General features: G+C 46.9%; 1 protein-coding gene across 18 annotated transcripts in view; it reads left to right on the plus strand.

Moving 5' to 3' along the window:
• Window positions 1-3137: 3137 nt before the first annotated feature.
• Window positions 3138-15872, plus strand: part of CAPN6 (calpain 6) — a 64909-nt gene continuing 52174 nt past the window's right edge. For 14 of the 18 annotated variants that reach the window (XM_065077239.1, XM_005511830.3, XM_065077241.1 and 11 more), the window contains exons 1-3: window positions 4324-4556; window positions 12723-12808; window positions 13891-14063. In XM_065077239.1, coding sequence (XP_064933311.1) covers window positions 13899-14063 — 165 coding nt within the window. In that variant the 5' untranslated portion in view covers window positions 4324-4556; window positions 12723-12808; window positions 13891-13898. Of the gene's footprint in view, window positions 3157-4323; window positions 4557-9049; window positions 9518-12722; window positions 12809-13890; window positions 14064-15872 lie in introns of those variants that run through there. The other 4 variants (XM_021300295.2, XM_065077238.1, XM_005511828.3 and 1 more) reach the window with 4 other exon arrangements.

A 15872-nucleotide genomic window follows, 5' to 3' on the forward strand; every position in this document is an offset into this window, starting at 1 on the left:
AGAGAGTCCAGCGCAGGGCAATGAAGACAATGGAGTGGAGCACCTCCCGTGTGAGGAAAGGCTGAGGGAGCTGGGGCTCTGGAGCTGGACAAGAGGAGACTGAGGGGGGACTCATTCATGGGGATCAATATGTAAAGGGTGAGTGTCAGGAGGATGGAGCCAGGCTCTTCTGGTGACAACCAGTGACAGGACTAGGGGCAATGGTTGCAAACTGGAACATAGGAGGTTCCACTTAAATATGAAAAGAAATGTCTTCATGGTGAGGGTGGCAGAGCCTGGCCCAGGCTGCCCAGGGGGGTTGTGGAGTCTCCTTCTGTGCAGACATTCCAACCCGCCTGGACACCTTCCTGTGTAACCTCATCTGGGTGTTCCTGCTCCATGGGGGATTGCACTGGATGAGCTTTCCAGGGCCCTTCCAACCCCTGACATTCTGTGATCCTGTGAACACCTCGGGCGCTCTCCTGGCCCTTCACAAGGCAGGTGACTGGCACTACCCGAGGGACGCCCGTGCACAAGAGGCGGATCCCCGACACCCGCTGCCAGCAGCCAGGTGAACCCCACAGTATCCCGGCTCCAAGATGGCGGCGGGCGGGATGGGGCGGGGCCGCCTCGCGCGGCGCCAGCGGCGGCTCGCGCACCGTTGGGCGAGGCCGCCACCTAGCGGCGCGCGGCGGTGCTGCCCGAGCGGGGCGGCGGGTCCGTCACGCTCCGAGACCCGCACCGAGACCCGCACCGGGACCCGCACCGGGACGGGGGCTCCACCGCCCCCCCCGGCCCCCAGCTGCTCGGCTGCCCCAGGCAGAACGCTCTCCGTGGTAGGGGCTGGGGTCGGGGCTGTCGAAGGCACTTGCTCGCTCCCGGGCAGCGGGAAGGTGGTGACGCTGCAGGCAGTGTCCTTGGTTTACTCACAGCTGCTCGGGGTGGGTTCCCAACCCGCAGAGCCCGCTCAGCACACCGCCCCGGGCTCCCGGTTCCAGCCGTGTGCCCTCAGCCCCGCACAGGAGCCGGTTCCCGCCAGGGCAGGGGAGGTTTGTGCCCCCTCAGGGCGTCCTGGGGCCGGTCCCCTCCGGCCGTGGCTTCTCTGGAGTCGTGTTCCTCTGCTCCTGACCCCCATGGCCAGCCCGCCTGAAAAATAACTCCAAACAACCCCTTCGAATCTTGTTTCTCCAGGTATCCTTATCCAGGTATACCTTATGGCTGTCACAACTGCCTGAAGGAGGTTGGAGTGAGGGGGGATTGGTTTCTTCTCCCAAGCAGCAAACGACAGGACAAGAGGAAATGGCCTCAAGTTGCGCCAGGGGAGGTTTAGATTGAATATTAGGAAAAAAATCTTCATGGAAAGGGTTGTCGGGCATTGGAACAGGCTGCCCAGGGCAGTGCTGGAGCCACCATCCCTGGAGGGGTTTAAAGGCGTTTAGTCGAGGTTCTTAGGGACATGGTTTAGTGCTGGAGTTGGTCAGGTTATGGCTGGATTCGATGATCCTGAGGGTCTCTTCCAACCGAAATGATTCTGTGAGTCTCTTCTACGATTCTAGGTACCCTGAGAGATGGTAATGCTGCCTTGTTTATTTCTGCTTCTGTTAAAATCTCTGTTGTCTCTGAGTTGCTGAAATGGGCCTTTTCTTTCTCATTTTTCTTATGATTGTGGTTAGGGTGGTTGGGGGATAAATCTTGCCCTGTACTCAGTGAGCAAGAAGCTTCTCTGCCAGTGGTAGATGGGGCAGAGCACGGCATATTGCCCCATGCAATTAAGTGAATAATAGATGAATGTAGCTCTGGTGGGACATGAGAACCTGATCGTGGAGTGTGTTTGCAAGGTGACGGACAGGTTGCAGGCTTCTGTGATAAACAGTCATGAGTGGGGCAAAGCCACCTTGACACCTCACATTAATAGCTCTTCTGACAGGCAGGAGAACAGCTATTGCTGCAAAGCAATGCAGACCTAACTGTGAAGCCAAGAAGCCCTTTGGCATGAAGAAGAGCCTGCTATTGCACCCTTCTTTGCGAAGAAGGCGTTTCCATAAGAGCTGGTCTCCTGGATCAGTGTTGAGTGGGGAGAGAGGAACAGTGCTTGGTTCTGGATAGCAGGATGTGGCAGATAATAAAGAAAATGGGGTGTTCAAATTTGTCTGCTACAGCCTGTTCAAATTTGTCTACTACCACCAGCTTTGGGTGTTGTTCAGGCTTTTTAGGATCTTGCTGGTGTTTGCCTTGTTCAGACCTCAGAGATATGGCAACCCCAGCAGAGCTGAGCCAGATGCGAATGGGAAATGTGCCTTTTTACTGCTTGGCATGAAGAGCCAAGTTGCTTGCAAAGGAACAGCTTCTTGTTTGATCACTACAGTTTATTTATTCTAGTAACCACAATTAAATGGTGATAACCCCTGGCATCCTTATTTGGGACACCTCTTAACCATTTCAATAACGTTCAGAAGCGCTGCCCATTGCCCTGGTAAGCCCGTAGCTGTTCTGTGTCTCCTGCCATCAGACCTTCTGCTGCTGGCACCCAGGAAGGCAGAGCCAGAGGACACTGCCTGGGCCAAAGCAGCCCCTTGCAGTCTCTGGCAGCTGTGTAGCAGGTTGTGTCCTTTCTGCAGCTGTGGGTGATTCTGCATTAGGCACAGCTGGCACGGCACTGATTAGACCGTGTGCTGCAGGGGGGTGGGGGTTCCTGTGTCGTGACTCAAGGACTGAAGGGTGTCAGAGGTGCTTGTGGATGCAGGGTTGTGCAGATGGCAGGATGTCCCCTTTTAGGGGAGAACATGTATTTATGGAGGTACAGATGGGTTTTGGGCATGGGGGCAGAGCTGGTGCTCAGTGTACAGGTGTGTGGGCACCATGGCCTTGTGAATGAGCCAGTTCTGTTGATTGCTTGTCCTGTGTCATTACACAAAGGGCTGGCTCTGGGCTCTGCTGAGGGTGCAGGCATGAGTCAGGTTTGGAAAGCACTAAGTCTAGAGCAGAGGAGAGTGTGGTGGGTCACTGCTTTGGGGGTGTTAGCAGGCTGTGCAAGACAGCAACAGGGAGATCAGGACACCTGGACATGCGGCGCACTCATGGATGTAAACCAGCCTCGAGGAGCATGTGGTGATGGTGATTCTCAGGAAACATCCAAGAAGGAGGCTGAAGGCTGCTGGGAATATCCAAGGATTTCAGGTATGTTGTTGTAAGGTTCAACTGTCTGCAGTAAGTGAGACCTCTTTCCATACCACAGCAGTACATGTGAGCGTGTCTCTTTGGATGCCTTGGCAGAGCCCACTGATTTACAAGCATTTTCTGCCATGGTTCTGTAGAGAGACCAGAGCTGTCTGCTGCCCTTGGTTTGTTGGTGCTTGCATGGCTCATCTTGCTGCCCATCTAAAGGAACTCCTATTTCTGGCAAGACTTCCAGCAAAAGCTCCTCCTCAGCCCAGACAAACTGCACACAATTACGCCACCAGATTTAATACTCACACGAAAAAGTTCTCATGGGTGTGTTCCATGTTGGATAAAAGGCAGCTACTGTGAGAACACATCTATATAAACTGTGAATATTTATTATCAGCTTGCAAAAAGTAGAATTTTTGTTGTGTTCACATGGAATTTTTCATGTTCTTCCCTCAGCTGCGCAAATGAATCGCGGTGCGCGTGGTGTATATAGGTGGATGTCAGCTTTTTATTATGACTTAAATTCTGGTCTGCTTACTCAATCATGAATTGAAAACACGTGGCTTTAGTATGTAGGGCTTTTTTACTCATTAAATACTAAAACTGTAGTGGCAGTTTCCAGGGACTTTCTGTCCAAATTTCAGCATGCCTTTGAAAGGAAGTTGGGCAAGTGCTTCCTAGGAGAGCAAACAGCCCTGCAGCGAACCCTGCAGTACAGAAATTTATGGTACTACTTAACACTTAATCTTCAGAGTGCTTTCTGTATGTAACTCATCCCCGAGATTCAAACTCCTTTGGGCGAATAGGAGGTTTGCTGAATAGTAGGGTTTGGGAGAAGGAATGGACCTATGTGTAAACTTAAGAACAGTTATGCTAAAATAAGAAGGACTAAATGGAGGAAGCAAATTGGGGAGAATATTTGAAAGTACTGGTGCAAATGGAATTTTGTAATGGCCCTGGCTGGGCTGTTATCGGAAGGGACGCGCTGAGGCAGAGGCATTGACACTGGCTTTATGCAAGTGAGGAACAGCATGCAGCCTAATAAGGAATATGATTTATTTTTTTCATGGTGCGCGTTAATCTGCCCTGTTTTCCATAGAAAAAAAACCTGCAACTCTGGCCAAGCAGCCTCGCCTCATCTCCTTTAAAAGTTCATTCACAGTTACAGCCACAACAGCAGCTAACAAACAGTTTATGGGGAATAAACAAGGCTCCGCGTTTTGGGTCAGTTTGGGAGGTTTCCTGGTGTCCCTGGGACTCACCACTGGAAGGGTCATCCCAAAACACACCCCCCGCGTGATGTGATCTTGGTACAGTCCAGAGAGTTTCAGGTTAAGAAGCCGGGGGATGTTTGTTCTCAGGAGTTGTTCGGAGTTGATGTGTCAAGAGCTGGGACAGACCTGGGCCAGGTGAGTGCCAGAGGTACCCTGGAAACTGAGATTTGCTTCATTTGCACCTTTGCCACCGGCATGGAAACTCTCTGTGTTACTAGTAATGAGCGCTATAGCCAGCACAGTGAGAAAATGCTTTTGTGTGCTGCAGTAATGTACATTTCTTTCAGAAAGTCGCATCTTGACTGCGTGCGAACTCTGAGCCAAGTGCTCATTGTGATTTATGGCAAAAGCATGGTTGCTCTCATTTCTTCTGGGATAACCAGTCTAACGCCAGCCTTTTTTCTGCTGGCATTGTTAACAGTTATACTGAGTAAGGGGCCAGACTGATAGAGTGTGACTTGATCTCGGCGTTCGTATAATTTCATTCTCCATACTGTCTCTGAGCTTTTAAAGTACTGTCAGTGCTCTCTGTAGATTCTTTCACTGTGAAATTTGAGTGGGTATTTTACTTTTGTTGTTGTTCCTGTGAAGGTGAGATTTTTGTACTGTGTCTAAAATAACTGATAAATGGATACATAAAATAATGGAATGACCTGGTAGGGAGTTACCCATTAATTAGCAGTCATGGTCTTTTTTTTAAAATTAACTTTTATGAAAAGGCAGAATGGAGTGATACTGGACTTTTGAATAAAGTGTTTTTCTGTGGTTTCGGCATAAAAGCTTGGCTGGAAGGAATCAACTGACATGGCTGTTAGCGTTTTCTTTAGAGCTTGTTATATATCTCATGACTTGGATTAATGTTAATTGTAACAATTGGCATGTACAATGCTAAATTACTTTTAAATTTATTATTATTCACAACTGGAATTGTACCTCTCTGTAGTTAGCTGCACATTTCTCTGGTCTTGAGGCTGTAGGGGAAGCCACTGAAGGTCAGGCACGCAGACACCTGTGCTCTTTGGAAAACCCTGTCTGCCTCCATAGCCTTGAAAACGTATCCCAGAGCCACTTTGTGCCCTTACCTAAAACAGAGATGTTGTGTTAATTTAGTTAAAGGATCAAGCTGTACTCAGATTGGGCCCCATGCAATATACACAGCCTGAGACTGTTTCTTCAGTGAAAGGAGTCCTAAGTGGCAGTGTAAGAAGAGCAAGTGGCAATTGCATTTTAATCTTGCGTGTCAAGTGCACGCAGATGTGCCCGTGTTGACCTGTAGTGCTGTATGTTTGTCCTTGTGCCATCGCCAGCTGCTGGAGGAGTCGGAGACCCCCCGAGTCCAGGTGTGCGGAGATTGTGAATTGCTGAACGCTGGCTGAGGTCTGGCAAAGGGCTTCAGCATCTGCAGTGGGGATGGAGGCAAAACATCGGGCCTTAAGGCTAAGATGTAGTCTGAAAAAATGACTCGAGCTATTGCTTAATGCCTAAACTGAGTGCCACATAATTCTATAGCTTGTGGACTTTGTGTGCCCCTAATACATGCTCAGTACAACAGAGATGCTCTGTGGATTTCCAGCTGCAGCTGCCAAGTGAGTTGAGCCCCTTAGGGCCTTGGTACAAGACGTCTTCCAGCAATTTGCTTGTTTTATGTGGCCAGAACCAAGAGCCACACAAAACACAGTTGCAGAAAACCCCACTTTTCTCGTTTGGGTGAAGGCAGTTGGGCAGCATGTGCCTGAGAGCACTTACAGAGAAGTAATTCTCTGCTTGCTGTGAGTGGAGTTGGGCCGCTGGGCTCTCCTTGGGCGACCAGCCTTGTCACCCAGCCCGTCCTGCCACAGGGCGCAGGGGAGGGGGCCTGGGAGCCTGGTCCTTCCAGCATTCAGTTGGACTGAAGGCAAGGAGCCCTGGGGTTCTGTCTCTGCAGTGATCTTTAAGCATTTTAACCATTGAAGGTTTCACCTGGAAGCCAATCAGTTGGAGGCAAAACTCTGCTGCTGATTCTGTTCCTTTTAAATCTTTTGCCTCTGCCTAGGGGGAGAGAGAAAATGGTTAAAAACTAAATCACAAGCAGCTACACTGGGATAAACTCTCAGAGAAATGGCAAGGAGGAGAGAGAGAGACTGAAGTCAGGATTTACCCTCTCTGAGTGCGTCCTGCCAAGGCTTTGATCGGTTCTGACCATGAAATCAGCACTGTACCACTGAGTAATCCCGTGCACACACTTGTGTTGATTTTGCTCCATTTTCAAGCTGAAAAGATCACACACAGCCCCCGACCATCAGCCCTACAAATCCAGCCTTCTTCTGCCAGGTGGAGTCCTTCCCCCTTGGGCACAGTCACCTGTAAGGTGTTTGTTCCACCTGTCCAGCCCCAGCCCTGGTTCGTGCCCAAATGCTGGAGCAGTTGCGCTTTGTGCTGTGGGACGGGGTTAACCAGCACCTCCCACCCCAAAGCGCTGCAGAGCGCTGGCAGGGCAGGAGCCCCAACTCCAGCACTCCCGTCCTGAAGGATTTGCATTTTACCTCACTGGCGACTGACTAGAAGAGACGTGGGAGAGGGAACAAACTCTGAAAATCAATGGCAGGGTTCCTGGTGAGGCTCCTGGGCAAAGGGAATGGCAAGTTTGGTCTCGAACTCACACCCCTCCTGAGCTGTCTTGCTTGGGGACAGGTTTTGTAGTACAAACTGCATTCTGGGTCCCAGCTCAAGTTCTACAGAAAGTCTCTCTGTCCCTATGAGACTGAAAGAAAAGCCTGGTTAAGCACCATGATGTTGCAATACAAGTGTTGCGACTAACTTTTTTATAGTAAAGCTTTGGTTTGTAGGCAGGTGCTTCTGCCAATCCTTGATGCTGTCCATGAAAGCGAACAGATTGTGGCCAGTCCTGTTCCTGCTGTCCAGTTAGTCTTCCCAGCATTTCTGCTCAGAAGTGACAGGATATGGGCAGATATTCTGAGACAAAAATATGTGAGTTTTTCTCCCTCAATTTTAATGCTAAGTATGGCAAAACTGCACAGCAGAACAATGTTGGCACTTTCCTCTTGCTATGAGAAGAGAAATGCTCATGTCTCCTTCCCTTAGCCAATTCTTGAGCTGAGCTAGGACAGAGAAACCTTTATATGCCTATTAAAGTACTGAGTTACAGAGGCCATAAAATAGTTCAATTAACATTATTTTGTTGAAAAATCCAAAAGCTGGATGAGAGAAGAGCTAATGCTGTGCAATCATGGTACCCCAGAGCACACAATAAAACTTGGTGTTTCATCACAGCAGAGAGAGTATTGCTGCCCAAAACAACTCAGGAGCCCTGGGAGCATGGTCATTAATACTGGACGGGTAGTATTAAATTATCCTGTGCAGCAAATTTCATCCAAATTGAATACACTCTTACTAACACAATTGCATTTCCACACAATACAGATTTAGTGCTGGCTTTATACTTTTATATCAGCTTATGCAGAAGAAAAGGGGACACCCAATCCAGCATAAAGACTCCCAGTGCAGTTAATCTGTTGAACTGTTTAAAGAACTGGAATGAGTAAATTTCTCCAGTAGTGACATTCTGTGTTATGGGCAGTGATGCTTCTGATCCGTTAGCAGCAGTGGAACAGCCAGGATCACAAACCCGCAGCATACATGAAGTGGAAGCTTTTCAGCTGCTTAAAATTCTCCTGCGCTCTTAATAGAAATTTGCAAAGTCACTGCTTTGTAAGGACCTGTAATCATTCTGCACAGGAAGAGAAGGCAATAACCTTTTCTAGCTGGAGCCCTGGAAGTGCCTTTAATTAGTTTTACAGAAAACCAGTTCAGAGTAATTTAAAGCTTTTGGCTGCAGGGCCACTGTTTTGGAAGCTCTCACTGATTTGATTGCTCCAAACTTGCAGCTTGCTTCGGAGCAAGAGATGTTTAGGAAAATGCCAAACTACATCTGCAAACAGTTAAATACTCAAGTCTCTGTTTTGCTGTCACAGTCTAAACAGTGGCTGTGAGGTTTGGTGAGAAGTCAGTATTGAAAGAACAGAGTCTAGAGCTGGGAGATTTTGTGCATTGACAAGACAGGCACACAAGTGCAGTTACACACGAGAAACCCAAGAACCAGGTGTTGGTTGTTATTATTGGTAAGGCTACAGTTCACATGAAACAAAAGCAAGCTTGGTATCTGCAGATGGATAACAGTCTTAGAAGCAGGGTGCTGCCTCAGAGCACAGCACACGCTGTGCTGGGGGCTCCTGCGACAGGAATGTTGTCCCAAGGCTGGGATGTGCCTGAGCTTGGACAGTTTGATTTCAGAATCTGCTTTCTGGAAGAAGCAGCTTCATGTTCAACGCTGTGTTCAACCACGGTATTAAATACTGGCTAGAAATGCACTTTGCCTTTTAGTCCTGGTGCTGCACATGGAAAAAATCTTAAGTCCTGCAACTGGAACAGAAAAGTGGGGTGTGTGATAAAATCCATGTGTTACAGCGTGCCAAGCCTCTGCCTTGAGGAGGAGTTTGATCTAGAACAGAGGGTTCCCTGCAGCTGCTTGGCAGCGTTCGCCTTTGGGATTGCAAGTGCTGGTTTTTGTTAAGGCAAGCGCAGCTCTGCGCCGTCCTCCTCCTGCGGGAATGCGGAGGGAGTGATGCTTTGGCATGCGAGCGGTGCGCTTGGTTAGCAGCTGCAATAACTTCTCTCTCTGACTTTTTTCACCCTGCATGTCGCTTAGTTACCCAGAGTAATAAAAATGGTTTAGGAAGAGATGACTTCTTCTGTTAGTTTTCATGTACTTACTTTGCGTATTTAATAATAGCGAGGGTGTAAGTTTCCCTCACACGCCAGACTGGACAGTTGGTCGGTCTTGTTTGTTGTGAATCTTCAGTGTAGCAGCTGGGGAAGAGAAAGGCTAAGACAGGAAAATGTGAGTGAAGAGAAATACTGCTAGAAATAATACTTGAAGCTCACCTTAATGCTCTTGTGAAGAACTGGATTTCAAGTGAAGGTCCCTTTAATTTAAGGCTGCAAATAACACCAGGAGCTGGTATTTGCCACTGTGCTGAATGTGATTTAGCCGTACTCTTGCTGGTTACGACAGGGGGAAGCGTCTGTGAGTATTAACTGTAAGTAAAAATGAAATGCTTCTGTTGTCAGGCTGAGGAGGGGACCCTATGAGTAGAGCCCGATTCAAAAGGAGACCTGCACTGGCTTGGCTTCCCTGTTCTGCTTGAAATCCTTTTTCTGATCGAAATAGGAATATTGCTGGAAAAAGAGGGGGTCAGAGGAAGACATTAAAGCTCAGTGGTTGAAAGCTGAGAGATGTGGGGCCTCCTGTGCTCCTGCTGGTATCAAGGGGCATTGCTGTGGTGCTTGGGTTGGCTGTGGAGCTGTTGTGCTGCCCTGGGGAGCTCAGCCCAGAGGCTGGAAAAGATACAAAGCAAAATTCTAATTGTATGTGCTCAGGGAGATAAACCAAAAATAGAAGAATGGCTGACCTGTAGAGCTGTTCAGGCTTTCCCCCCCCTTCCTCTCTCTTCCGTCCCTCTCCTGGAGGGGTCCCTTTCTCTCTGCAGAGCAGCACAGGGTCTCTGAACTGCGGGACGGTATTTTTAGGACCGTGGTTCTCAGCCCTCGCTCTGTCTCACGTGGCAGAGCGGCTGCCAAGCTGTGCTTGGTGTCTCCTCTGCATGGGCGTGCGTTGTGTCAGCCCAGCCGGAGCGGAGCCTGCTGGGGAAGAGCACTGCTGTGCACTGGGGGCTCCGGAAAGGAGGAAGGGGAGGCTCCTAGTTTGGGAGCTTCAGTGTTCAACTGAGAGCCAAAAACTGGCTTCAAAAATAAACCTTGGAGTGGGAGGCAGGTGCCTGTTGTTGTGACGGGTTAGGCCGTGTCCTGCTGGGTGAAGCCCAGCAGTGCAGGGGCTTGGCTGTGGTCCCCCATCCTCAGCCTCAAATCTTTAAGCTATTGTATAGAAAATGCATTTGCATTCTTTACTGTGGACTTTCCAACAAGAAAAAGAGGCTTCTATGAGGTGAGTTAGCGTATGGAATAGGGGTACAAGTGAATCATTAGCTGAGGTTCACGTTGGCATAAAAAAAATATGGCTCAAACTGCTCTTTATGTGTGAAGGCATATTAAATACTCACCTGGAGTGTTCACTGTACAAAAGTAGAATTAAATACAGATCTTGGGTGTTCATGATCTAACACAGGTGACAGAGCACGCTTCGAAAGAGACCATTCAAAAAAGGTTTTAAAGATTCTACTGAGAGCATGAAGTACCTATCACAGTGGAAGACTCAGATGATAAATATAAGCCAAAGAGCATTTCTAGATGTACAAATGTCTTCCTAATAAATTGATAAGAAAGACCATCGTAAAAGAGTGAGAAGATAAGGGAAGATCTGTATGTAATGGTTTCTCCACAGAACAAGAATTACAGGTGTGCAATTTACTCATTCTCCCGAAGAAAGTAACTACAGGTCTTCATGGATAGAACTTGTTAGAGGAGGATGATAACCTTTTCAGAATTAAAAGCTGAACATACAGGGCTGTGTTCTGCTTGAAGCCAAGAAAGAAGAGAAGAACTTGGCTCAAAAGTTCATCTTCCAAACCCAGAAAATAAAAAAGAAAGAGTTCATAGACATAAATAATGCATTTTAAATTAAGATGTAGTTATTTAATTAGAAAAGAGTGGATTTATTTAGAACAATTCAAACCTCTAAAATGGAGCAAATAAGTTGTACATCATGAGCAGTCTGAAAAATTTCCAACAAAATATAGGATGCAATCGTGTTTTGATTATAGGCCTTCAGGTAGAGGAAAAAAGAGCGGTTTTGGGTTCCTGTGTGACTGGGTTCCTGCTGGTTCACCAGATGGTGATGGGCCCTGGGTTGAGCTCCAGAGCTCGGTGTCTCCTGGGCTGTGCTTTGTGGCCGCGTTCCGTGCGTTGCTGTTGTGTCATGGGGTGTTAATCCTGGCAGGACCCGCGTTCCAGTCCAGCAGATAGGAGGGGACAAAGGGTGGGGGAATGAGGTCATTAAAACTTATCTCTGTGAATGAGGCAGTGACAGCTGGAAACCTTATCACCCAGGGGGCTATTTGAAAAGCAAGCATACCTTGCAAATAGGCTTGGTTTACAATGTCAGCTTGTGGGGGATTTTTAACAAGCAAGAATGCCAGTTGTCATGAAGTAATCTATATCCCATCTATATCCCACCCAAATCAGCCAAACTTTTTTCTTTAATTGTTGCTGAGCTATCTTTTTATAATTGACAAATTGTTCTGCACTTCGATTTGAAAAACTGGTTTGTGGGGGGGAAGCAAGGCTATTTGGAGTGTCTTGGGAGGCCATCTGCCAAGTGAGATGGCTTGTGACTTGTTTTTGAGGGAGATAATTAGGAAGAAAATAGCCCTTAAGAAAAAGGAAATTGCAAAAAATGGCATAATATCAGTGAGCTATTTTTGTATTGAACAGTTCATTTAAATGTAGTTTTGTTTTGTTGAAGCTGGATAACACAGTGTCAAAGGGACTCTGTGGAAGGGGACGCCTTGGTCTGGCTAAAGGCATAGGAATTTTTCCATCCATTCCAGCAGCATCAGGATTTGACTCAAAGTCATTACAGCCCTGATGTATGCAAAACGTATTGCTGGATTTTTGCCCTGAGAAGGGGTGGAGAATGAGCTGGCATCTGAAGATTTGGATGGTTGAAGTCTCAAACTGGTTCTTCCTCCTATCACTTTGCTGTGTAAGATTGTGCTGGTAGAAATCAGGTGGTGATCTTGTGGGTAGATTGCTCTGAGCGGCACTAGGAGGCTTTGGAATGGGTGCAGGAATGGCCACAAGAGCAATCCTGAATACTGCCCTCATTCCCATGGGTGAAGGCATTAGAGCAGCATTTCTCATCCTTGAAGGACCATAAGATTTATTTTGGGGTAGGTAGGGGGAGAGGAGTGAGTGGAAGGAGAGAGAAAGAGGGTGTTAAAACCATCCCTGGACTATTTTGGCCACAGTACTTTCCCCCGCAAGAACAAAAACTATGGTAAATTTGACATTTCCAAGTGCTCCTCATTACTCTTCTGTATTTCTCCCGTTGTGCTCACTTGCGTGCCTGGAAAGACTTGTGCCTGTCTTGGTTTAGTTTGTATCTAATTTGTGGAATCTCATCCAGTTTGAGCTCCAAGTGGCTCCAGGAGCACGAGCTGAGGTCACTGCAAGAGGGCACAGCAAGTAGGCTGCTAGATAATGTGATGCCACGCTCCCACGCGTGCGTGTTGTTTAAATCTCATGATCTGACATCAGGAAAACCTGCGTTTGTCTTTATTGCTGTAGATAACTCAAGGAACGGGAGACACATCTCTAATCTGTGGCAGGAAGGAGGAGGAGAGTAGTTGATGCACTGGAACGTTCCAAACAGAGTAAGTTCTGATTTTCTCTCCACTCCCTCTCTTGAAACAGAGGTAGCACCGTTCATGTGCCCAAGACTTCAGACTAGGCTTAGACTAGATATTAGGAAAAAATTCTTCATGGAAGGGGTTGTCAGGTGTTGGAACAGGCTGCCCAGGGCAGTGGTGGGGTCACCATCCTGGGAGGGGTTTAAAAGGTGTTTAGTCGAGGTTCTTAGGGATGTGGTTTAGTGCTGGAGTTGGGTTAGGTTATGGTTGGACTTGATGATCCTTAGGGTCTCTTCCAACAAAAGTGATTCTATGATTCCATCCTGAATGACTTCTCCAGAGGATTTCTGATTCGTAGAATGTTCTTACGAAATTCTTTTGAGCTCTGTGGCTTGACCGTAAACTTGCCAGGTCAGATAGTCATGATTCTGGGAATGAAGGCCTGAGAGCAAATTGTTTGAGTTTGTTGTTGTGAGTTTGGGTTTGTTGTTGTGTTTTTTTTTGTTTTTTGTTTTTTTTTTTTTTTAATTCTCAGCAATTATTTGTGAATATTTGCTGCTTCTAGGAATTCAGTTCCCTGAAATATAAAGTTCAAAGACAATACCAGCCAAAGTGTTGTCACTTAATTTAAGACAGACAACTGTAGAAATCTGGTTTTGGTTTTCTTTAGGCATAAGAGTTGGAGTAGATAATTAGAGCGTTAGTGGCCAGAAGAAGAATGTAGGACAGAAGGATGGTCCAGCCCTTCGCACATGGTTAAGACTGAGAGCCAAGCCCCATTCTGCTACCTTTCCAATCGGACAGAACAAAACGCTGGGTTTGTGCCTTCTCTGGGCTTTCTAATGTCTTCACTGATAAGAGTTCTGTTCAGCCAAAATTACTATCCTAATATTTAATATCTTCTTGGGTTTTGTGGTTTTCTAGTTTACTGCTTAATATAATTTATAATTGTTTGTGTGTTTTTGTTGTTTTTTTTAACAGAAATGAGTAATTAATCTTGTTTAGAGCAAATTATATGCTTGCATGTTAAAGACCAATGAGTAGTATCATCTGTGGACTTTAAAGAGCCTTAATAATTAGCACAAGCCAATATTCGTCTTATCTAGACAGAAAGATGTCTCCATCAGTGCAGCTCTTCAGAGACCAGAAGTACCACGAGCTGAAAGCGCAGTGTGTGCAGCAGAGGCGGCTCTTCGAAGACCCCGAGTTTCCAGCCTCGGACGAGTCCCTTTTCTATCAGTCAGCGCCACCAAGGAAAGTTGAATGGAAGCGTCCAAAGGTAATTGATGCTCTCCTTGTGAGGAAGTGCCGTGTGTGTTGTTCCACTCCTATTGTATTCTCTGTGCTAAAACACAGTTACGTGATTATATTCTCTCTCCTTTTTCCATTCATTTCCATCACTGTGTGATTCAGACAGCAGCCCCTCTGTGCTGTGCTACTGTCTGAAACAGAAGTCATGTCTTACTGTAAAAAGACAAAAAGATAGTGTTCTGTGCAGCTTAATCCTGCTTTTTACTGTCAATGGCTCCCTATTAACAAGCAGCAGTGTGACTCCAGCCATAATGATGTTTAAGTCAGTCCTCTATTTAATTAAGAATACCAGTAATTAGTTAAGAATACCAGTAACAGTCAGTACAGGAGTATCTTTCACAAATAATTTATTCCCTTCCCGGGTCAGTCTGTGGATATGTACCTGTCTAGGTTGCTGTGTTGACAGAAGCATTTCACCAAGATGTTGAGGTTCTTAATTGAAGTTTCTCTTCAATACCTGTCACTTCTGAGGGCTTGGTGTCTACACACAGTACTTGCAATATAAACCCTTAGCTATCCGACCTGGTTCCCCCCCACATTGTTTTGTTTTGTTTGGTTGCTTTTCTCAAGTTAAATATTACCCTTGCAAAAAGCACTATAGAAAATTAGATTTAATTAACTGAATAGATAGCGTCTTCCTGTCTGGAATACTGGAAACAACTCAAATAATAGTGGAGGATTATCATTCATTATTATAGATCTTTTCAGGTTTTCAGAGTAACTTGTGCCTTATTAAAATGTATGAGGAAAGGAAATCTTAGCAGCAAGTGGAAGTTTCTCCAGTCTCAGATATCTGGCTAGCTCACTTGTGTGTATAAACAAATGATTTGTAGTTTTTCATGGAGGAGACAGTAGGAAAGAGAAGAGCCACAGTCTGCCCAGCAAGCGATCTCTGTGGCAGCAAACAGCAAAGCACCATTGGCAGAGCGGTCTTCTTATGCTAAAAAAAAATGCTTGGATATTTCTAAATGCCGCCAATGGAATTAATTGCGAGCCGTCATCAACCAGTCACAGCGAGGTCAGGGAAAGCCTTTGTGCTTCTAGACAAGGATGCGGTTTCAGGCTGTTTGTGTGCATTCATTCAGGGTGGTGATCAGTGGTACAAAGTCCAGTTGTAGGCAAGTCTTGCCTTTCTTGAGTGGGAGAGAGATTCGATGCTGAGGAGGTGGTGGACGCTGCCTTTGTTCTCATGGGGAGCCTGTAAGGACATCTTGGGGGAGAGGGGCTTGTGTCTGTGCAGCAGGGCAGAGGTGAGGGTCTCCTTCACGGCATTGCTCGTGGATTATCTCCTCTCTGCCACATGGAATGACATTGTCCTAGAAGTTAACTGGTTGAATGCTTAACTGTCCTTTTGGAGTCATGGGCTTTCCAGAGTGTTTCCTTTTTCGGGGAGGGAAATGGCCTTGCAATGTGAGCATGAGGCAAAGGCCAGAACTGTCCTCTGCTCAGACAGACTCTGAGCGGGCCACTTGCCTCACCAGCTCACCCAGAAATTACAGTTGTTTCTCCTGACCATCCTCAGATGTTGGCACAGCATCTCGAATGTGAAGGAACGGAATGGTGATACCCTGGTTCCAGTCCTTCTGCCTCCTACATAGACAGTGGGTAGCCTGTCTGGGTGCTGGTACTTGGACAGTAGTACGAGCAAGCAGCTTTAGGCTTTAGAAAGCCTGTGTAGCTGTCTGAGCAGCTGGGGGATGCTGCTGCAGTTGCTGATGCTGGTGCCCAAACAAAGGCATTGGGGATCTATGAATCTAAAGCTTTTCTGGGAGGTTAA

This window comes from Columba livia, chromosome 12 (genome assembly GCF_036013475.1).
Source record: "Columba livia isolate bColLiv1 breed racing homer chromosome 12, bColLiv1.pat.W.v2, whole genome shotgun sequence".
Taxonomy (NCBI): Eukaryota; Metazoa; Chordata; class Aves; order Columbiformes; family Columbidae; genus Columba; species Columba livia.